Source organism: Necator americanus, chromosome I (genome assembly GCF_031761385.1).
Source record: "Necator americanus strain Aroian chromosome I, whole genome shotgun sequence".
In the NCBI taxonomy this organism is placed as follows: Eukaryota; Metazoa; Nematoda; class Chromadorea; order Rhabditida; family Ancylostomatidae; genus Necator; species Necator americanus.
The window spans coordinates 6,528,586-6,552,366 of NC_087371.1; the positions used below are offsets into that span (position 1 = coordinate 6,528,586).

The window sequence follows — 23,781 nt, forward strand, 5'->3', positions numbered from 1 at the left end:
ATGTTCCTAGGCCATCTACGCGCGGCACACCCTACAAGTGACTGTGTTATGGAGTCTTTCGACGTCGAATTACTTTATACGAAAGCATCTAATGACTCTGCGATACAGGCTATGTTCGAGCTGCTGAAAGAAAATATAAGAACCATCAATTTATACGGATTCTCGATCTTCCACTTGGAGGTTATTCTCAAGGCCTGCCTCGACTACAATATCTTCAGATGGTCCGTAAATTACTTTGCACAACTTAGAGGTTTAGCTATGCGGCAAAGATTGGCTCCTACCTTAGCTATTTCATTTATGGCCAAAATTGAAGCACCTGTTCTGGAACTATATCCTTTTTTCTACAGGTACATCGACGATTACGTTGTCATTTGTCCGACGCAAGCAGTGATGGACAAATGTTTTGACTTGTTGAACCGACAGTCCGAACGCATAAAATTTACAAGGGAGAAACCACAGAGCAAGTGGATTCCTTTTATAAACACCCAGGTTGGCATCTCAAACGGTACGTACCAAACGAAATGGTATCGTAAGCGCAGTAATAAGAATATTTTGGTTCGTTTTCTCTCTGCTCATCATTCTCGAATGAAGGAAACTGTGATTAACAACATGTTCGGTACCGTTTGTAGTGGACTTAACGAGAGAAAGGAATTGTTAACTTAGACTCGCGAAATTGCTGTTTCTAGTGGTTATGGAATCCGAACGGCTGAGACGAGACTATACCGAAGTGAACGAGTAAGGCAATTTAAAAACCCCACCACAGATAAGATACCTCTCTTCATTCCTTATATCTCCGATGAAATGAGCACTGCCATTAGTCGATGTCTGAAGAGAGCAGACTTAGACAGCTGCGTTTCGGCCGTTAAACCACCGAAAAATTTGCAACGTTGAATTTTGAAAGCAAAGAAATTTAGGTATAAAATCAAGTTTGAATACTTTACTTTATATTCTAGTACTGACGTTTTTAGGATAATAGTCATGAAATTCATTTCCTTCACTTTTAATTTTACAGAAAATGTCGCTACCTCGAATTTCTACTGATCAGTGAAGGCAAGCAGAGCGAACATCACCAGAAGCCTGATGCTCGGCTTTAGCCAGACGTTTAAACCGCCTTCTACTTAGTATGGATGTATTTTCGTTTCTGTTTCCGTTCCCATTCTACTAGGACATGATATTTCAAAATTTCTCTCACAAGAAGTTCAAAGGTGTTCACTTTCCCTCACAAATACTCTACTCATTTCCGGGTATCTTGCGGAGCGTTAAAGGCATCACCTTACGAATCTGAGGTGGTACGGATTTCAGGAGGAGTGTTCGTATACGGGATCGTAGATTAAGGAGAGGGAGGTGATTACACCCATTTCTTCCTAATTGCCGTAAAAAAACGGCCCGGAAGATACGGCTTCGAGCGTTTCGGCGTGCTATTTTCTAGAACGAGTTCGATTGGAGCGCGCCAGCCCTGCACACGCGCAGCCTCTTCCAAACTGTGTTTTTTTACGGGAATTAGGAAGAAATGGACGGAATCACATCCCTCTCTATAATCTACTATCCCGTATACGAATATCCACCTGAAATCCGTACCACCTCAGATTCGTGGGGTGATGCCTTTAAGTGTTGATTATTGAGTTTCCCCTCAAGAACCTGACGGTTTATAATCTAACGAGGGAAGTTCCATTGTGAACGTTAAGCGTCAACTAGAAACACATGCAATAATTTACAGGCACAAAGTGAGTGGATATGAAGGTTTACCAGAAAAAAAATATCTTCACTCTATTTTTCAAAAAGAGGTTACTGATAATGACAAGTGAAATTAATCTACATTCTCTTATAACATAAAGATTAACGTAATTATTCCGCTCTCTATCGGTAGTACATTTTATAAAATACAATGAGAAAGGTCTACACAGACCGCGAAAAAAAAGTTTAGCAAAGGTTGCATGGGAGCTACAAGTTGATGCTAAGAAGAACATTGCAATAAGAATAGCGCAATGCATCGTCCATGCTAACCATAATTCTCCTCACTCCTCTTTCCTTCATCCGCCATACTATTTCACACTTCTCCGTACTACGTTACCCTACCCAATGCTCCTTTCCAAATATGGCCCTTACGTACTGCGACGCATAAAGTCACGCGAAGCAATTGAATCCATTCGCCCTTTCTTCTTTTTCTCATTACACAAGACGATTGTGCATGGGTTCTGTTCCGGATGATGCCTAAGTGTACTTTTTGAATTGGTGCTTTCTGAACGGAACTGCCTTGACAACCGTAGCCTTGAATACAAAACTATAGGACATTGCAGTAGCAGCAGCCGACCTCTTCTGGAAAAGCTAGAGCGGGAGAGAATGGTTGAATGTTCATTTGATTGTGTTCGAAAGTATCATTTGGGCTGATATGTTGCAAAAATATAAAAGTTTTATTATAATCGTGCACGAGTTTTCAATGATGATTTCCTGGTAATATTTGAATGAAAGAGGACAAGAAAACTAATCAATTTAGGAGTTTTGATCACGTTCTAATGGTAATCACAGTTACATAGGCACTTCAACTTCGTGACCCTTCATTTCGTTGTTCAATAACGGGTCCTGAAAATTATACTGTAGAGTATGAATAAATTGAAGTTGGAGTTGAGAAGTATAGAAGGGGAGAGAATTTTCAGTTTTTGCTAGGCTATTTAATTTGTGCTCAGCAACCACCTATAGTCGATATTAAGATTATGTTTCTTTTTTTGAACGTTTACGAATTTATGCTTCGCCAAAGCTGAGCAAAAATGGGAGCAGAAAGTCCAATGAATGCTAGAATGTATCAAAAGTATGGAACAACATCAAAACGTCAGAAAAGAATCAGACGTATATCGACTCGAATATCTCCTCACCCATCCTTACCATCACGTCTTAAAAGTAGCGTACTATTCGAAAGGAAGAAGCCGTTCATCCAGCGACTTTCGGAATTTTTATGATACTCGTTACACTCGTCTTTAGCGATCGCAGAAAATTTAGAGTAAAAGCGCTCTGGGGCCCGTCTCACTACATTCACCGCTATCTGAGCTGGTGCACCAATCTGTTGTCTTCGGGCAAGTCTCATCCCAGTTTTCCCCTTCCTGGTTCCTGGACAATAGCGCGGAGCCGGAGTTGATCTCGCTTGACCACATAACGTGTTTTTTATACATGAACAATCGCTGTAAGAACTGCAAAAACAGGCGTAGGTAATCCAGTGACAGAACCGAAAAATCGAATTTACCCTGTTGAATTCGACTCAATTCTTTGCTCCAATGCAATTTTTGGGCCCGGCAAACGTAACGGTAACCGCAGGCGAATAGGCACACGGAGAGGCGTGCACGCGGTTCCACGACCATAAAAAGGTTCACAATGTCTCACGTATTTTACAATAAAATCGCTTGGAGTTTTGCGAGATGCTGGTGCACAATGATACCGAAGATTCTAATTTCTCGCAGAGTCGCACCATAACCGGCCGTGGAATGCTTCCAAGTGCTTTCTGGTACCGATGGGCCAATTCGGCGCCGTGGGAACCGTCTCGCACCATTTTATCACTTTGTGACGTTGGTGCACCAATTCGAGGTCGCGAAACCCGTCTGCCTTTTTGGAATTTGTAACATGCAGACAAACACACACGGACCAAGCCCATTATTTTACATCATGGTATTCTGGATTGCCGCAATGGAAGGAGGAGAATCTATACTGAGAAATGATGCACGAAACATTTCAGATTAGTGAAAAAATCTCTTATTTTCTATTTAGTGGTGTAGTGCTGCCACACCATTAGAGATGTTTTTCGTTATTGCATCAAACAATTAACAGGAACTGCGATCAAATTACCTTTGCATCTTCCTGGTGGTCCAACCAGAACTTTCGATCGTCGTCCGATTCTTCAATCTAAACATCAGTAAGTGCATTGGTGGTTAGAAATATAGTGATTGTTAATTTAAGGAAAAAGTAGTCTGTAGATTTTCGTAGGCAAACATTCTGCACATTTTCGCATTAAGCAAGTGCGAGTTACTCAGAAAAAGAGGATATGTGGGGATCAGAAAGAGATAGGAGAGAGGGAGAAAAAGAAAAGGCAAAAGAGAGGGGAGAGAGAGCGAAATATGTACATGACAAAAAAAAAGCATCAGTGTTTGCACTAACCTTGGCTTTTGAGACTTTCAAATAAGCTGTATGTTCTTTGAAATTTTTCCTATGGAATTTATCTGTTACTGCCATTGATTCTCGAGAAGAAAATCGTGGTGACGAAGAGAAACCTTCGTTGTAAACTTCTTGTTTCACTTTCAATTCCAACTTCGTCAAATAATCAGGATGAATATATTTTCTGTTGAAAAAAGAAACTCAAAATCGACCTTGACTTTTGGCCTTCTTTAACACAAGTATCACTATATAAAGTTTTCGAATCGACCACACAAGTAATTCGAATCTTTGCTTTTGAATTTCTGAGTTTTCGAACAAACAAATTCCATGGGTTTTTGTTAAAATCCCGTGTTTATTCATCGTATATGCGTGTAACCAGTCTCTTTTGAGGTTTCGAATTATGTGGAAACTCATGTGATTGTATGTTCGACATTGCGAAGAATTCGAATCATTCGAATATTCGTTCGAAAGCATTCATCCGAACACCTTTTTATAGCTTTTGCAAATGAAAAATTTCAAACAAACATGTTTGGATTATTCCGCATAAATTTAGCCATGATTGCATACGAATGACACCAATCCAAGTGCTTCTAAAATTTACAGGAATTATTGGCTCGGAACCCTATCAGTCACTTCGCCAACCTTTTTGATATCGTGGGTAAGTGAACGAGATTGGTATGCCCATTCCATGACGACAGCCATGGCGAACACTAATTCACTACGATCCAGAATAGTACCGTTACATTTTTCTGAATGATCAAAAGGTGAGAGTGTTTTGGAGCTTCTTCTTTTTTCCAAACTTTAATAAACAAACAAATTTAATCAGTTGATTAGTTCTGTTTTCTTGGACAAAAACCAACGATAACAAATCCCCTTTCCTTTTTTTGCTTAGAGTGACAAATTTTCATAGTTATTGGCACAAGAGAGACTTTCTTTTATTTTCTTTCTCTCTGTATTTGTTAAAACATTTAAAAAAAAAACCGACTTCTAGCTGGATGAGCAGGCAAAACTGCTACAGATCAAGGCTACCGGTTTTTTCTAACTTACTTTGTGACTCCTCCGGAATCTCTAACGGTATGGTGTCACATCAGTCGATGCTTCAATGTCTGTCGCTATGTCTATTTTTGGTTTTTTTTTTTTGAATAACAAAGGAACCACCGCAGTCAACGGTCTTCAGTATTCCCGTGAATCGATCGACTTCCGTTCGATATAAAGTAAATTTAAATCTTACGTACCTGTATGAAGTTGTAGAACGTCTACAATACTAATCTCTTCCTTCAAAATGTAGCAATACGTGTGCAACATGTGTATGAGGGAAAATATTTCCTTGCGACGATCACTAATACAAATCTGAAGCAAGCTGCTCTAACCTGTGGGCAAAAGAATGTGGTCAACAAAAACAGAGAAACGTGCCGTTTTATCTGGTTTGTACAGCATTGCTAACTGTAGAATTTCATCGTACTCGGTGGGCATCACCCTACTATTCCTAAATATATAAAATAATCCCCGGAATATATTACTTCTTTTACGATATTAAGCTGAGTCGTGTATCACATACCAGCGATAATAGAAGATTTTTAAAGTGCGTTTTGCCTTTTTTGGCGTTCCTCCTTTTGAAGCAGAATAGACGCTGTACAAGTATTCTTGAGTACAGGGTGCTACTTGTGTAACTTTTTTCAAATAGAACGAATGGGATGCTCCTTTATCTGGAAAAGGCAAAATGTTGATAACATTCATCAATTGTGTCTCTTAGAATTTTGTTCTAATTTAAGAAACCGTGAATCACTAGAAATTACAATTTTGAGTGAAGCCTACGTTTATAAGTATGTTCTCCTTTTAGTTGGATCGGAAGATCTTGTAAAACACAGTTTGGATTCTTGCCGCTGCCAATTATAATCACTATTTCCTTCGATATTACCGCTTTCACACGTTCGAATAGCAAAAAATTGTCTTTGTCTGGGAGTGCTGCATTCTATAACGTTTCGTACTTTTTCGAAGCACCACAAAGTGATTTTATCAAGAAAAATTGAAACTTACATCGGCAAGTGGTAGCATGTGTTTTTTCAGAAATGGTTCATTGTTAGCGACAAGCACATTTATATCGTTGTCTAAAAGATACAAAGTATTAAGGAATTAGGTGAAAATTAGGGAACTCACATGTGATTACGAGTGCATTTAGTGAAGAGAAAGTAGTGGGAAATTTTGGAGGAAAAACACTCACGAGTGGCGTCCTTTTCTTGATATGGCCAAATAACTTCACGATCCGAGCATCGCCAGATAAGCGGATTTTTGAGTACGATTCCCTTTAATCATTGTATTAAAGAAAGTATCATATGTATCACATGTATAAGAGAGTGGCGAACAGAGAAAGGTAGGGACAGTTCACGAATATGAGCATTATCATGCTTAGCTACCCTCAACTGAAGAAGGCTTGTATAGTACTCGGTTCTTTCTTCCCAACAATGCAATTTACTTCGCGTTGGAACGCCGACAACCTTGTCGTCGCCCCATGTTTGCCATCCTCCTCATATAACCCAAAGGCAGTAGTGGTTGCCCAATCGGCACAAACGTAAACACCTTGGAGATTGCCCTCGCTTTTCTGCTCCTAATAAGTTGCATATTTGGGGAATCGACGGATCACCCTCACTAGAGGGCTTAGAGTCAGTTAGTTGCGAGACTACGTGGCGCTTCCCAAAGTGGCGGATAGGTGGCTAACCGCGGATAAAAGGGACGTTGTGCCTGCCCTGAGACCCAGGAAGATTCAGGGAATGGACTCCCTGTTTCTGCTGTCCAAGAACTTACTCATTAGTCCCTCTGTGACCCGCACGTCTGTCCGACCAAAAGCCTACATTCAAGTGACTGGGAGGTGGAAGAGAGTTGGTTTGGAGTTTTCTCCAACAAATAGGCTTCACCTGTCCAATCCCCGGGATTCGAACGTTCTCCAAAATACTCATGGGTCTAGAGGCCCGCAACCTGCCCATGGTTTGGAATTATATTCAAAACACAGTCATAAGAAAGAGTCTTCTTATTCCGGAGGGAAGCCTGGACGGGTTGCGCCAGGAAGGGTGGGGTTGGAGGAGTCATCTAGGCTACCGGAACGGAAAAGGACTAAGAAGACGATCTGTACTTACGACGCACGTACGCTTGCATCGGAAGCGGCCATCGAAGATCTGATGATGCAAGCCAAAAAGATTAAGTACGACGTCATCGGACTGACCGAGATGAAACGACGCCACCCTCTCTACGCCGCATATGAAACTGGAGAAGAAGTGTTCTCAGGAGCATGCGACAGTAGAGGAGTCATTGGAGTTGGTGTCCTCGTCAACAAGAGTATAGCAATAAACATCGGCTCTTTCGAACAACTTTCGACCCGGATCGGACATTTGCGGGTGAGAAGATGTAGTCTAACGTCAGCTTTGACAATCTTCGTTGCTTAGACTCCATCATCAAGCTACGAAGAAGAGGAAGTTGAAGTTTTCTATGTGGACCTGGAAAAGTTCTACAGAGAAGATCATACCTTTTACAATGTCATTGTTGGTTATTTCCACGCCAAAATTGGCCCTAAAAGAACTCCTGAGGAACTTCACATCAACATCCACGGCCTAGAATGGAATGAACAAGTTAAGTGGCTTTCCATTTTCATCATGACGAGTAAAACCATCCATCCGAACTGGCAAGAAGCCCTTTCCTCCCTCTCTAGAGCTGATACATCGGCGTAGAGTTGCAGCCAACCAAGAACTCACACCCAAGCTCGCAAGGCTTTGCAGGAAGGCGATAAAGCTACGTTAGCAGGCTCTCTACGCTGGAAATGGAAGTCACCCAATGGAGGGTACCATTGAAATTGACCACACCAGTGAGAGGTTTTGTCTGACGGATGTAGCTGTTGTGTCAAGTTTTATACGGGATCGAACCATCGCCTTCGCCGAAAAATATTTTCGTTTACTCGGAGAGAGGAGAAGGCCGCAAAGTTTAGAGAGCAAAGTCCCAAAACTATCATAAACTGGGATCTTTTCGCTACGCTAGCAGGCTCTTGGGAAGATTTCGCAATGGACAGAATTGACAAGTAAAACGATCAGCTCTTTGTACATCTTCATGGCCGCACGAGAAAGGCTCAGAGTTCTAAATTCACCAAGAGACGCGTGTCTTCGGAAACTCCTGAGTTGATACATTGGCGTAGAACTGCACGAGCTGCAGCAGCCAAGAACCCACGTCCGAGCTCGCAAAGATTTGCAGAGAGGCGATAAAAGAAGACCTCAAGGAGAGAAGAGCAGAGATGTTAGCTTAAGCTACAGAGCCAAAAAAAATATTCCCTACGCCTACCGATAATACACCAATCGAAAGACTAGGATGAGTTCTCTCAAACTCCAAATGGAACAACCATAGCACCGAGAAGGGGAATGGAGAAAATCATCTACGACTTCTACTCTGATCTCTTCGACAGCCATGCCCACTTGCCTCCTCACCACCTGAGGGAACATGGACATGGCATTCCAGAGGTTCTCCCGTCCGAAGTACGACATGTGATTGTGCCGGTAAGGAATAGCACGGCACCCGGTCCCGACATGATAAGATTTGAACGTATGAAGAATCTTCCATCATTTTTTATAAGCACGAGACTTTTCACACGTTACCTGTCAGAATGCAAGGTCCCTAAGCAGCGGAAGATCAAAGAGACCGTGCAGTTGTATAAGAAGGAAAATCCACATGACATCGGCAACTATCGCCCAATCTGCTTACTATCCATCATCTACAAACTTTTCACAAGTGATCCTTAACAGGATTGAAAAAGTGTTAGATGAAAGACAGCCATGCGAGCAAGCAGAGTTCTGTCTTGTTAAAGTTCTGTCCTACCTCAGCGACCGACGATTAGAGACGCCGCCGCGGTTGCCAAGGAAGCAAAATAAAGTGGACCGGACACTTAATGCGCTTCAACGACAACCGTTGGACCAGAACCGTGAGCGACTATGCTCTACGCGATATTAAGCACAATACAGGAAGACCGCAGACCCGATGGTCAGACTTCTTTAAAAAGCCGTTGAAAGAGAATTTCAATGCTCTTCGTGTCAAAACGAGAACCCAGGGGGGTACTGTGGCACGCGATCGGGACAAGTGGAAGGATTACTGGCATTCGCTGAAGCGATTCGAAGAACATCGGGTATCAAGGTGATCAAAGTGAATTGGGAAATGTTGTGAGTGACAAAGGAGTAAGTCATGAATTTTGAGGAGCATCTTGTTCGATACCATGCAGATAAAGGTAAATTTGGCCACTACTTTTATCTCCTGGCAGATTTCAGCTATTAAAAGTCATAGACAATTTGACTACATCTTTCGATTAATTCACCTTCACCCAGTTCACGAGAACATCACGAGATTTTGGCTGCAATGTCCACGGTGGTTTCGGGAAACCGTATTTGTTTACTAGTCTTCTTCTCTTTACGGTCTTAATTGTAAGCAGAGTTGCTAGCAGAATAATCATAAGTAACACAAGAAAAGCCACAATGCCGATGACCAAGTACCATTTGTACTTTAGCAGTCCTGTAAAATGAAATTCATTAGTGCTTCGAACATTAGAAATAGACTGTTGCAGCTTTCTGCACTGACATGATTCAAATATAAATAATTTTAGGCATTCCTGAGAAGAACCATACCATCCAAAATTGTAGTACTATCCTTGTATTGTATACGAGTATGTTTTTTTCCATCCGCTAAACGATACAAGCTAAGCACCATATCTTTTTTCATTGCCAATCCAGGATTGTCAGTTATGACAATTTTCATATTACTACTTGTGCTGACTTTCTCCAACTTCGTAAGTTCCAAGTTGGTTAAACCTCGATTAAAAACAATTTCAATAGCTTCGGCTGGAATAGAGTCAGCTCGAAATCACCATAAAGTCCTATAGGTTCGCTAACAACAAACCATCGCTTTCTTCCGGAACAGTAATTTCCCGCAATTCCTCCAAGTAATAAAAGTCGCCAAGATCACTCGTGTTTTTAATCTGCAGGGAGCCATTAATCCGTCTTACCGTGCGCAGATTGTTTAGATGTGGCGGTGGTTCTGGAATAATCTTCATGTAATCTTCACGTACGATTTTCAGTTAAAGGCATCACTTAGGTGGTACGGATAGGTGGTACGGATTTCAGGTGGGGTATTCTTATACGGGATAGTAAATTATGGAGAGGGGATGATTCCGTCCATTTCTTCCTAATTGCCGTAAAAAACGGCCCGGAAGATGCGGCACGTGCACAAGGCTGGCGCGCTCCAGTCGAACTCCTTGTAGAAAATAGTGGGCCAGAACGCCCGAGCCCGTATCTTCCGGACCGTTTTTTACGGCAATTAGGGAAAAATGGACTGAATCATCTTTCTCTACATAATCTACTATCCCGTTTACGAATACTACCACTACTACTACCCGTACCACCTCAGATTTGTGGGGTGATGGCTTTAATCTTGGCATGATGATGACTCAGTGTTTGTCTTCTCAATTTGAGGAAGACACGATGTTGTTACAATCCTCTATTTTGGCTCAGTTTTGGCGAGTACGCCTTCCTCATAGCCCAAAAGTGCGAAATCGAATGTGATTTATCTGCTCAAACGCCGCATTCGCTCAAAGAAGGAAATGCTAAATCTGCGTTTAGATCTCATAACTGGAAGTGGAAGTGTCCTCTGATCCGTACCTTAGGATCGGAGAACTTTCAACCTGCTGCCAGACATTCGCGGTGAGGCGACCAGTGCGATCAAGTGTGTGCATTAAACGGAGGGCGAGTTTCCGTGTAATACAGAGGCATTCCTCTTTGCGATTTTTCTTTAGGCTGTTGGAGTGAACCCAAAACGCTTTCAGAACCATTGCGCGCCTCAATACTAGGTGCGAGTGGCAATATAGTGATCTCAACCTTTACATCTTCCTCGTTATGACGCCGCATCCTATGGCTACCTAATACAGCAGGATGTTTTCCTCTTGTCGTTAAGATGTACTTTAAATTAAACACATAGGTTCTTCGCATTCCACCAATGTATTCCGCATCATGCTACGGGCACGAAATCAGATAGACATCACACTAACTCATGCTTCCTTGTTATCTGGGCACATTTTCCACTCCAGTGTAGTCCCAACGCGGACATATAGCCGACTGAGCCATTAATTAAGATTGCTAATGAATGTGCTTTGCTTGGCCAAAACCACGGCGACGACTTCGGAAGAACGCTCATTGTTCTATTCTCAATAGAGTGACTGTCCCTTTGTTTGGTTCACTCAACCAGAGATAGACACTTGTTTAAATGTACTAAACAAACTGTTGGAGCATACTAATTCTAATTGAGATAAGCCTAAAAAGAGACGGTTACAATGTTTGAATGCATATCTGAAACAGAACACACGGGACAAAATAGTAACAAGAATTCGCTATCTTTCTGCTCATATCACTCATTTTTAGATGTCGTTAGTTTCGCGACCAACGACCACGGTAACAACCACGTGCCCAGCTCAACTTAAAATGAGGAATACTGAGTCATCTTCTGCTATTAATTCGGAACAAAAGGTATTTTAAAGTCACATAGTAACGGATGCGAAACGAGCAGAACGTCGCCTAACAGCACACCACAAAATTGATGATCCTTGGGTCATTCTCCAGATGCATAGGGCTTCAGTTGTAGTTCACGAGTGTGACGTGGGAACCGATCTCGTCGAAGCGAACCTGGTAGAAGCAGCGCCTATGTCGATTTCTCTTATAGAAGTGCCACGTTATTAGGAGTTTTCGAGGGATGATTTGGTGCAACAAGGCTGTTTCCCAGGGCGCCTTAAGACGATTAAGAAGAATGATCACAGTCAAACTCGTTAACTACACACATTGAGCCTATCTTCTTCTGGAGAGATTCCAACATCGTCAATTTTGGATGCTATCTTTAAGAAGCTAAAATAGGAAAATGAAAATAACATGTTGGAAGGTCAATATGTCAATTACTATTAATGACAATGATGAAGGGTAATTTGTAAGGGAAGATATTAATGGTAGTGAAAATCTAAATGTATCAAATCGAACTTTCCCATCCTTCAATCGTCAAGTTTCCGTTTATTACTTGACACCCTCGTACGGTTGCTAGGTATTCTTCATCCACTAAACCACCGGAACAAATCGTTTCTGAATCCAGATCATTGGCGGAAACAAATGAAATATATGTAACAACATAATAGTAGACAAATGGATAAGACATATCGCACTTCTCCCAAGATAATTACTTTTTGTTTGAAAGGGTTACGCTTAAGAGTTCAAATCCATATCACATTAAAAAACTCAATGTGAACTTAGCTTGCCTATATGTACAGTAATTATTACACGGCACAATTACACGGTAATTTCTTGTCAGGAAAAGATAAACTAAGAGATAAACTTTCCGCTTTTTTCCTCCGTAGTTTGATTCATTTTCCTCTATATCAATCTATGTAAACTATGGGTTCTACATATTAGGGGACCAGGCTTTGAGATGATAACGCCTTGAGGATACATCCCTTTTGGTGCAAAGAAAATATGAGAAAACTAAAGTTGCATGTTAAAAGATTCCAGAGAAATTACGAGAAAAATGAAGTTGTAGTTAAATATTTGTGAAGTAGACGTTCTCATAAACATTTTGGTACCTCATTCATGTGCACGTTAAAGGGTCCCATGATTTTCAGAACTTCGCGAAAGTGAGACATTTCAAGTTCATAAAGAAAAACTTGCTTTCACAGCTATTGTAGAAAACATTTACCACGTCTTTCGTTCAGAGAGCTACTTTTTAGGTGAAGTAAAAAGTTCTGAGCGTTCTCGTTGGATGTCTTTAACGAACCATATCTGACGATGCAAACGTCACATTGGGTCTTACTATATGTGTAATGATTTCATGATGTATGATTTCAAAGTGATATTACGAGAACAAATACCGAAAAGTCCGTACTTCAATCGCGGTGGGCCGGGCCTAACGATCGCGCGGCCCGGACTAACGGCTAAGGTGTTCCTGCATGTTTGGTGGAGCTACAGGTTAATCAACCATGACATCCTTCTACGAGGCCAAACACTCAATTCGAACCTCTACCGTCAATAATTAAACACCAAAAGCGGCCAAAGTTGGCCTATAGAAAAGGTGTTGTGTTCCATCAAAATAACACCAGGCCGCACACATCTTTAACGACACGTTAGAAGCTCTGAGAAATTGGATGATCGGTTCCGTCGCATCCGCAGTAAAGTCCAGATCTGGCACCAAGCGACTATCACCTTTTCAAGCATTTGGAAAATTTTCTTAATGGTACAAATCTGGCCTCAAGAGAGGTTTGTAAAAAGGAGGTGTTCAAGCTTTTTGCTTGAGGAATTCTTCAATTGCGGGATTATGAAAATGCCATCGAAATGGACAAATGTTGTCAAAACGACTCCTGTTTGATCTAAATCAGTTAGTCCTAAACATGTTAATTTCGTCGTCGAAATAAATCGAAAAAACGCTCAGAACTCCGACTCCACTCAGGACTAGAAAGACTCCACCCGTACTCGTAACGTACACAATTAATCTTATCTTTTCTGGAAAGATCCCAACATCGTTAAAGGCATCACCCCACGGATCTGAGGTGGTACGGATTTCAGGTGGAGTATTCGTATACGGCATAGTATTATAGATAATGGAAAGGAGGTGATTCCGTCCATTTCTTTCCAATTGCAGTAAAAAAAACGGCCCGGAAGATGCGGGGCGTGCACAAGGCTGGCGCGCTCCAATCGAACTCGCTGTAGAAAATAGCGCGCCGGAGCGTTCGAAGCCGTATCTTCCAGGCCGTTTTTTACGGCAGTTAGGAATAAATGGACGGAATCGCCCTTCTCTCCATTATCTACGTCTCCGTATAGGCATAACCCACCTGAAACCCGCACCACCCCATATTCGTGTGGTGATGCCTTCAATTTTGCGCTATGCCGCTATTAAAGAGTATGCCTTATATTGGGCTGTTGATCTTTCGGCTCTTTCGGTGCACTAAAAGGTGAACCGGTAAATAAAGGGCACGTTAGCTGCTAGATAGGACCGCGAATCCGAGTTAACCTCCATTAAGGGCCAAGAATGGTGATGGGACCCGATCCTCTCGGATACGACCTCCTTCTCTTGCAACATTCACTCTTTACGGCCCCCAATGCGAAAATCCTATCACACACTTGACCATGCCTACATTTTGAGACAGGTAAATGCTGCGCCCTAATGTTTTTTTTCGACAGACTGACGCCGTACCTTCACAGTCAGAAAAAAAATAAACATCAGAATGAAATGCAGGAATGAATGAATTGCTTATGGTAATCGAACATTTCATCCATAATAATCATGGTGAATTAAATAAATATTATTTTATTTGAAAGAGTTTTTTTTCTTAGAGATTGATGAGTTCGTTTGTTTTCACTGACTATCATTGCGAAAACTTTCGACTTACCACAATTGAAGTTGGTACTTTGATCAATGAGCAAACTTTTAAACTTCATTTTCAGCCTTTGCGGATCAGTGATGCATAACTTTTTGTTATCATAAATTTCTGCAATAAAGAAGCATTATAAATTCCTACACGAGTTTCCCCGCGACCAGTTCAACGACAGAGAATTCTGAAGAGAATTCAACTAATACTAACAGCACCTACCGTGCGTACACATATCCTCCACAAGAGTGAAATTGGTGATGTCATCCAAGAAGTCCACGTCCACGAGATCCGTATTATCAATAATGATGCAGCCTTTTAGCGATAGCTTAACCGTTGGTGATCTAAGTACCTTGCTTGTGCCAGGTGTTACCACTAGTATTCCATACGCATTTTTACAACCATCCAAAGCATTAAAATCTATGAATGGATAAGGCACACCACACTCTAGAATAAGAGTTGTTCTTGTACCAACACTAAGGAAAACAACTCGATTTGATCTGATTTGAAATACAAAAATCAGAAAATAGAATCAAAATTTATATTCCACCTCCTTTTTCCTGTAAATCGATTGCGAACCATTTAAATCTACGTCTTAATTGTAAAATAGTCATTGCGCTAAGCTGTCTATTGCCACGAATCACAAGACTGGCCACCGGCGCATTTCGCATGAAATCGTCGTTGAAACTGATATATCTTAACTCATTATTTTGTGTAATCTTTAGAAGAGCTCCTGGAACAGACCATGCTATAAGTAGGTCACTCCGCTTATTTATTCAGAAAGTAAAGAGGCAGATACTATTTCTGTATGCGAAAAACTTTAGAATGATTTGCGATCTTTCAGAATCTCTACAAAAAGTAAGCAGTCTGAGTTCAGAAAGGACAGTGTAGCGGAAAAAGTTCACTTCCACAAAATTTCGAGTTTTTTTTTTTGTTTCGCAAATATTCGTTTCAGGAGTGTGCTGAACTATTTAAATAGTCATTCAGAGAATTCATTTGAAGTGTACCCCAGTGTATGTCTAGTATCAACAACGTAATTATTATAAATGCCTTAATTCATTATTTGAAAATTTACATAAAATCCATTCTTTTCCTTTTGATGTTCGATGAATCCTATTAAACTCACCACGACATGAGCCTGTGAGGTTCCGTAAATGCATAAAAGATAATTCTGTTAAAGTTGAAAGTTCAATATGTATGCACATATGTAAGTTTGGAGCTTTTACAAAATTGTAAAATTCTCCAAATGTCATTCCCTGAGATGGAAGGGTTTCTGGTCTAATAAGACGAATTGTTGTGGCATTTGGACATCTATCTGCAAAATCAGCTACGTCTCTTCTCGTTACAATATGATATTGGGTTTTGTCGCACTCTGAAATAAAGATCGTTTAGACAATCATTCGGTAGAAATGTAGAGCTGTACAAATGTTACAATTCTCTGAAAAACAAACACTGTTTTATCGCTGTGAAGCGGAAGGTCAGTTATTCCCTCTCACAACTCTCAACTGCAATTCTAATACTAACAGTTTCATCCGATCATCTCTTCGACGTAACTATAACTTTTGGTCCTGCTATTACCTCGTTCACGGTAATATACCACCTCGTTGTAGCGTCCAGCTTACTCTAAGCATCAAAAATTAACTTCGATCCACAGCGGCGGAAAGTGCTCTTGCAAAGCGCAAAGTGTTTACAGCACAGATGAACCTGCTGGAAGTTCAGCTAGATACCGCTCAAGGACCTCGTCAATGTAACTCATCAAACCTACGAGCAATGAAAACGACATAGGATGATTAGTGAAAACCGTCCACCTGAGCATCCATGGAAGTAAATAAAGAGCAACTTGTGACCCGTGTCAACAATTCAAAATACGATTGCAAATAAAAATTCATATAATATTAGAAAATGGCCCAGAATGAAACAAATCCGAATACATGTACTTTCTGTTCCACGTTAAGGGTTGAAACAAAACATTGCAAAACATATATTTCGCTCTAGAAGCGTCTATCGAGCGATTAGTCTCTTTGATAACTTCTAATATGGAATAGCGACGAATGGATTCTGATTCAGTTAAAACTATCTCAGAAGATCGAGAAGGTTGAGCAGAGCTATGTTCAAGGAAGAGGGAGGAAGGCGAAGATGCGAGCAATCGCGTCAGACACCTATAATATCAGCCCGCCGAATAAGTCAGGATAACTTTTCGTTGCAGTACCTGAAGGGAGACATACATCCAGAAAACCATGTAACACCTGCACCAAACACATTTCATTCCATATTTCATATTCCTTTCAATCGCATTCGTTAATCAATCCCAAAAGACTTTACACTTTTTGAAATGGCAAGAATATTCTGGCAAGAAAATCGTAACTTTCGCAACCACGGGATTGCGTTGGATGAAAGGATGAAAGGATGAAGTGCCTGGCGTTAATCAGTCCGCATGGGATGCGCCACCACGTCCACTTCAATTCAGAATCGTTTGAGGTTACGAGCGTATAAGCAGGACCTATACAATGACTTAGGGGGTCTAGCCGATGCATCACGTCAGTGTTTTTATCCTACTACACAAGTCTGGTACCAATTTACCAACCCCAGCGGGAAGGAAGTCTTGGTGAGCACTAGAGCGGATTCGAGCCTCCGATCGATCGTGCAGGCAGCGGAACTTCTAACCGACTGCGCTACACCATCCCCCTTGCGTTGGATGAGTGTCGGGTATATGGTACCTCATACTTTCATGCTTTTCTTATGTTAATATGCATATAGAAACTTTTTTTAAAGCTCCAATTGGGCAGAAAGCGCTGCACTCAAAGCTAAGTCGAATTTAGGCCGGACAGTTTAGACTGTACGTTTGCAGGCGTAGTCGAATGCGAAGCAAGTGGTTTCGCCGAGTCTGTCAGTGAATCCACTCGCCTAGAGCAAACCGGAACCAGTTGACGAAATCTTTGGCGAAATATTAGGGTGTTCAGGAAGTATCTGCCGAAAAACGGCAAAATTTCAAAACAACACAACTTTTTAACAACATTTTATTATTCGACAAAATAATCTCCATCAACATCGACAACCTTCTGCCAACGTCTCACAAGATCACGGATTCCTTTGGCGTAGAACTCCGGCGACTTGGAGGCGAAGGAAGTCCGAAGTTCATTTTTGAGGTGGTCACGATCATCGTCGTGTTTCTCTTCCAGGTGATGCTGAAGCGATCGGAAAAGGTGGTAGTGACCGAGCTTTTTTACCATTCTGAGAGATCGCAGTCCATTGCTCCGGTGGACAGCGAACAGCCAAGACTGGCAGCAAAATACCGCACTCCTTCATATGGATGCTGCTCCACCAGATTCTTCAGTTCGTCGGTCGACCAGAGCGAGGCTCATCTTCGAGTTTCTTGTTTCCGGCTTTGCAGCGCTGGAAGCAGGCGCGCACAGACCGCTCAGAACGGGCTTCAGTGCCGAATACTTGACTTAAGTTTCGATGGGCTTCAGCAGCGGGGTGGCCAGATTCGAACTCGTGAAGGAGTACGTGTCGAATATGAGTGGAATGTCCGGTCATTATAGGGATGAAATAGGCAAGGAAGAGGGAGCCAGATATGTTGTGTGTATACAACCGACAGTGTCCTTATATAATATATTTAAAACGGGAACTTCCAGAACATCTCAAAAAATCTGCGCTACTGCGAATTTTCGGCAGATACTTTCCGAACACCCTAATAAATAATAAATTCTCATCAACGTAGTGCAATATCGTGCGTCGACACACATACACACACACTAGGAGAAATGATAAGTCGGGTCTATGTGAATGAGCTGCCACCATCGCCAACATCACTCTAGTTCACGATGGTCCTACGTCGATCCTTGCCACTTGCTGCACCGCTCCGCTTTGAGCGCAGCCGCTTACGCGAGTGGACCGTGCCACATGTCGATTTCGCTTCACCATAGTGAGTGAGGATGAGGACCGAGACAAGGCGGCGAATGTTGTGTCGAGCAATCATTGTGCTAATCCTTTTCTATCGTAGAGAATTGGATGGAACTCCGATCATATGGATAACCGACGATGCGACTTACGGATATGCGTGGTCTGTGGAACGATATCTTCCAATAGTGGTCCAGTTCATAGATTATTTGCAAATCCCATACTTATGGTTTGAGGAATGCGACAAAAACTGAAGGGATATTTGATTGGTGATATCGGTACATCGGAGAAAGTAGAAAGTGCCCTCAGCTCATTCCTCATTTCCGACATTCCTAATATTGGTCTATTTTTGCCTTATGGGAGGAACCGGAGGAAAGGCGGCAGCTAACCTCTTTTAACATACACTGATCACAATTTCTGCACATTCTAAGAAACTTTCGTACTTTCCAGGGTAATTTATATCTATCTATTTACTTCTGAGATAATCTATAGGACTCTTTTTTTGACTTAGTACTTAAGTACTGTGTTAAGCACATCAGCTTTCACAGATTAGCATTTGTGCTTGAAAATAGCGTTATCAGCGCGAGGAGGGGCGGCGACGGCGGTATCTCGCACCGGTAGTGGAAATAAAAGCGCACCTATGATAAAATCCCTTGGTAGTGGTTCTGCTGGGACAATTGCTTTTTGTTGTATTGTCGATTCGAGTGGCAAATGTGCTGAAATAGTCGAAAGGTCAGAATAAGGAATTGAATGTGCTAAATTGTTTTTAATAATCTTATTAATTTTTCTCTTGAATCAATTGCATTTAAGTTGCTCCATTGATTTCCTCAGCAATAAATCTCAAGATTTATAACATTCTTTTCATTGAGATTTTGAGTTGTTTTTTTGGAGCACAACTTGAAGACTTGATCCTCAAGTTTCAAAGTGCTTCAAATATGTCTACGGGACCAGTTTTCTACGAACAGAATGATTTGTGTATCCTCTCGTAATCTAATATGCACTGCCCTGCTGATTTTCTTCTTGTCTTGCGATCCTAGAACCTATAACCGGTACCCGCGAACATCGAACATACATGAAAACATATTTGTATTCTATACATCATAAGGCAAGAAATCTGTACGTATTTATGTTCTGTAAACAAATCTCAGCGGATGCGATCAATTTTGACAAAAACTTGCACGCAGACACTTTCAGATACGCCGCAGATGATAGGCTAACCTTCACGTGCCGCCATCAATTCCTTCGCCGATCTTCTCCGATTCTAAGGATTTGACTCTCACGTCTGCTGATAAGGAACATGATATGAGTATTACAAGTATTATCAGCGACGAACTACGTAGTGAAGCGGCTCTAACTGTGTCAAAGTGGAGCACGCAGCGCCAGAAGGTAACGAGATGGGACAGACTGGTGCGCCAGAGAGAGCCGGGCGAGGTCCAATTCTTTCAGGGTGGGGCGCTGGTATCAGAAAGTGGTAGGAAGGGTTTGTAAGGATAGTACGTTGACTTCAGAAAGCTTTGAGACGATGTAGGACGGACGTCACGACCTCAGTATGAAGTGAGACAAAATGGAGCGAATCTATCAGCGTCAGAGCAAGTGCGCCAACGCCTAAATCGTGACGAGACGGATTCCACGGCGTCAGAGTGATACGTTGGCACTCGGAAGTTCCAATTGATAGCTAGGTTAGTATTGCACGAAAATTCCTAAAGGAAATAGACCTAAAGCACGCGAGGCGTTAGAAGAACCACTATGACGGTGCCTCCGCAGTAATCCATGCTGGACAGGCCTGCCAATCCACTTACCACTTTCTGATAGTGCTCGACCCTATTTTCAGAAATGATACACACAGCGACACAGGCGCTTATATAGCCGCTAGTGGTAAACATGATTTGAATGAGGATCCTTATCCCCATCAGTACAGAGATCATTTCATCTTAACACAGTTTAGAAGAGAAGAAACAAGAGGCTTTCGTCATCGTTTCGAATAATTTTACTGTATTATATCGTTCGGCGGAGGGAGGGGATCATAGCCGTCCACCATACTATATATTGTAGTATTTTGAACGCTTCTATGACAGCTATATAGTACTCTTCAGGAGAAAATTGAACTTTTCCAAGGGATCTGAGCAAACAATTCGAAATCACTTCTTTCTGCATTCCTAAGTTCTCAAGTGCCTCGGATGTTGTTGAATTTAAAAGTGGTTTGATAGAAGAAAAAATTTTCTGAACCAAACTCACGTTTTGAAGAAGTATCTGGTTGCACAACCACTGGGATGATGATTATTAGAGTAAAATAAAATAATCCACATAAGTACATTGCTTCCGAGGTATCATTTATCTGAAAATGGTGCTTCGTGTTGAGCTGACTCTAACTTTTGAGAGCTACCTCTAACTTTTGAGAGGGACCTATAGGTGAAGTATGGTGCACTTCATGTTGTTCTCCAACTTTGTAGATACGTGGTTCATTTATCAGTTTCAATCACTATTATTGGTGTTGGTATAGCTTAGTCGGTTAGAGATACGCTGCGCCTGGACGGTCGATGATTCGAAACCACGTCGGTGCCAACCAAGCCTTTCATCCCTCCGGGGTCGATAAATTGGTACCAGATTTGTCTGGAAGGATAAAAACACTGACTTGGTCATCGACAAGGGATTGTATAGGCCAACGCGCGTTCCAAAACCCCAAGGATTACGAATTTCAGTTAAAAAAAGTTCCATATCGATTGATACGCCAATGACTTCATCTTTATCTTTGAATCGCTCATCTAATCCATACAAATTTGTTGCTTTGGACAAAGACGAAATCCACTAGGTGTTTGTGGGCAAAAACACATTTTTTGGGTTTGTTTTATCGCAGTCTTGATATGTCGCGTCATACGATGAAGGACAGGGAAGCGCCATTGCGGAATGGCAGGTGCGAGTTCTCCACGTCAAAGAACTCCAAGAGGTACTAGGATTTTTTGAAGCATGAGGGACCTGCGAGACGCCAAATGCTAGCCATCATTCGTTGCTGGGCGTCTTACGCGTAAGGTTTAGTCACCAAGAGCAACTCCTGGATTTTTTAAACGTGCCGTTTATGGGCGGTCCAGCGGAAGTGGTCTTCATTTCATGAGTTCTTCGACAGAGACAAGCAGTAGTCACCGTCGCCAACAACAGAGCAGTAGTATAGCTGCAGCTGAGGAGACTACCGGTACCTTATATCGACCACAAAAAACGCCAGGGGAGGGGGATTGAGGCCTGGTTCGGAAACAATGAAACCAGTGAAGCGAACATGGAATGCCTCGTTCTGAATCCAGAATCGTATGAAATAATGCTCATACCACAAACTGTCTCAGCAGAAACAGTAGAGGGAGGCAAGATTGAGTGAACACAATGCAGAAATGAAACATTCTTGAGTCGTTGCTACTGTTTACGCTCACTACCTATCATTAGTTCCTTAATCAACATCAGTTATCACAAAGTAATGATAGGTTGATGAAAGAAGGATATACATATGGGTGATCATGTCTAAAGGTAGCATACCGCGAATCTGACATGGTGAACGAATCCGCGGGGGAATTCAGAGTTACGGTTTTAGATCGCCGGATAAGGGGTGGCGTCAGGGTCAAGCGTGGTGATTGGACACGACCCTCTCGAATACGACTCCCTCCCCCATCTTTTTTCTTCTTCTCCACCAACGTTTCTGCGATGACAGTTCTCGATTGTCGCTAATTTAATACACTGGAAATTTCATGTGTTTCAAAAAGTCGAAAATTAGCCGGGGAACAAATGGCAAATGTGAAAATCGGTAGCTGACAAAAAAGCGAAGAAGCACTGAGTAGTAGAAGACGCAAATTTGCTGAAATGCTGTTGAAATACTGGTATTGAAATATTTCAATTTTTATTCTATTCTATTTCTACTCTAAAATCTATGAATTAGCTTTAAATTCTGATAGAGCCAAAATTAGGATAGTAAGGTGCATAGGTCGAGTCACAGAGGGACGAAAAAAAGCGAAAAAAATAAACGTGTGTCCCTGCACTATGACAATGTGGCCTACTAGGTTCTACTCCCGGCTGAAGCAAATTTTTGCAAAACACAATGAAACTTGAAACAAATTCTAAAAAATGAAGAATTTAATTTTACGTAGTATACAGCAGTTTAATAGTGAATCTAACAAAATTTAATGACCAAAAAAGCTCAGGCTTTGTGCACACTGCTTGAAGAGATGAAGGTTTGCACAAAAAACAGTCACGTCTCTGTTTTTCCACCTTCTGGTTTCTTTATTTTTGAAATTTTGATGGGACGAAATTTAAAATTTTCCGACTTTGTCCCATTCAAATTTCGAGAAAACCAAACGATCCGGAAAGGAGAAATTTTGCGCATAGGGGTTTTCTTAGACTCTCCACTCCAATATATGGGTGACTTTTTAAAACGCTGTCTCATTTTTTTGCAATGGAAAAAATCGTTAAAATCCCAATTTTCGCCGAGAAATGTGTGATTTTGAATAAATTTCAATAACTCGGAGTAACTTGGTGCGAAGCAAATTATCTTCCAGCGTGTTGTAGCCGAGGATTTTCTCTACCAGATGCTGCATCTATCGATCTCCAGGAATTTCCAAAATTTGGAAGAACAGTGAGGCCTTGGAGATCGGTTGATGCAGCATCTGATAGCATCCCATCAATATTCCAATGAGAGTAGGAGGTGGGAAAAACAGCGACGTGACCTTTTTTAGGGCGAACCTTCTCCTCCTGAAAACTTCCTGAACTTTTTTATTTGGTCCTCTTATGACGAAGTTATTCGCGATCTCTCAGACCTAACAATGTGCACAGGATCTGAGCTTTTTGGTCAGTAAATTTTGTTAAATTTACATTTAAACTGCTGCAGACTATGTAAAATTAAATTCTTCCTTTTTTTTGAAGTTGTCCCTAGTTTCCATCTATTTTGCAAAAATTTGCCTCAGCCGGGAGTCGAACCTGCATGGTCTCATTATTACATTGTCAACGCATCGGACATTGTCAAAACGAATTTATATAATCATTTAATATTATTTATTGTGATATTTTGTAATGTATGCAATCGCTCCCTCCATGGGAAAATCGCATCACACGGTTGACCCTGGGTGTGGGTTCCGTTCATCTCTGCCTGATCGTCATAAGATACGACGTGGAAGACGACGTTTTTTTTTAAAGACGATTTCAGTTGCAACGCGCCAACCTTGTACACGCGCCGCATCCGGCTGCGCAGCGGTCAAAAGCCAGTCAGCTCTCCTCGACTGGCTATTCAAGTAAACCCAAAGAATAAGCTGCTAAAGGGACCGAAACGTGTACATCGAGGAGCGTTTTAACGTGCCTCGTAG

The 23,781-nt window shown here is 41.6% G+C and overlaps 4 protein-coding genes across 6 annotated transcripts; 3 read left to right on the forward strand and 1 right to left on the reverse strand.

Annotated features, from left to right (window-relative positions):
* Positions 1-663, forward strand: RB195_004722 (uncharacterized protein; the record flags this gene model as incomplete). Of its 2 annotated transcripts, none has more annotated exons than XM_064182691.1 (1): positions 1-663. In XM_064182691.1, the coding sequence occupies one exon, from the start codon at positions 1-3 to the stop codon at positions 661-663; it is 663 nt and encodes a 220-aa protein (XP_064033958.1). The 2 variants fall into 2 exon arrangements, with proteins under 2 accessions (XP_064033958.1, XP_064033959.1); XM_064182692.1 differs by having other exon boundaries at positions 49-663.
* A 1,863-nt stretch (positions 664-2,526) lies between these two features.
* Positions 2,527-21,834, reverse strand: RB195_004723 (uncharacterized protein; the record flags this gene model as incomplete). 2 transcript variants are annotated; one of them, XM_064182694.1, is made up of 22 exons in its annotated part: positions 2,527-2,580; positions 3,832-3,888; positions 4,141-4,321; positions 4,663-4,727; positions 4,780-4,886; positions 5,373-5,487; positions 5,551-5,623; positions 5,696-5,843; positions 5,953-6,109; positions 6,175-6,245; positions 6,359-6,440; positions 9,479-9,672; positions 9,786-9,998; positions 10,057-10,194; positions 12,177-12,275; positions 14,570-14,668; positions 14,771-14,995; positions 15,099-15,281; positions 15,675-15,920; positions 19,087-19,164; positions 20,684-20,783; positions 21,766-21,834. In XM_064182694.1, 22 exons carry the CDS (start codon positions 21,832-21,834, stop codon positions 2,527-2,529), a joined length of 2,754 nt encoding a protein of 917 aa, XP_064033960.1. The 2 variants fall into 2 exon arrangements, with proteins under 2 accessions (XP_064033960.1, XP_064033961.1); XM_064182693.1 differs by lacking the exons at positions 15,675-15,920; positions 19,087-19,164; positions 20,684-20,783; positions 21,766-21,834 and having other exon boundaries at positions 9,786-9,842; positions 9,924-9,998; positions 15,099-15,219.
* RB195_004724 (uncharacterized protein) lies at positions 6,906-7,856 on the forward strand (the record flags this gene model as incomplete). Its single annotated transcript, XM_064182695.1, has 2 exons — positions 6,906-7,526; positions 7,575-7,856. 2 exons carry the CDS (start codon positions 6,906-6,908, stop codon positions 7,854-7,856), a joined length of 903 nt encoding a protein of 300 aa, XP_064033962.1.
* Positions 8,535-8,912, forward strand: RB195_004725 (uncharacterized protein; the record flags this gene model as incomplete). Its single annotated transcript, XM_064182696.1, has 1 exon — positions 8,535-8,912. One exon carries the CDS (start codon positions 8,535-8,537, stop codon positions 8,910-8,912), a length of 378 nt encoding a protein of 125 aa, XP_064033963.1.
* Positions 21,835-23,781: the final 1,947 nt, after the last annotated feature.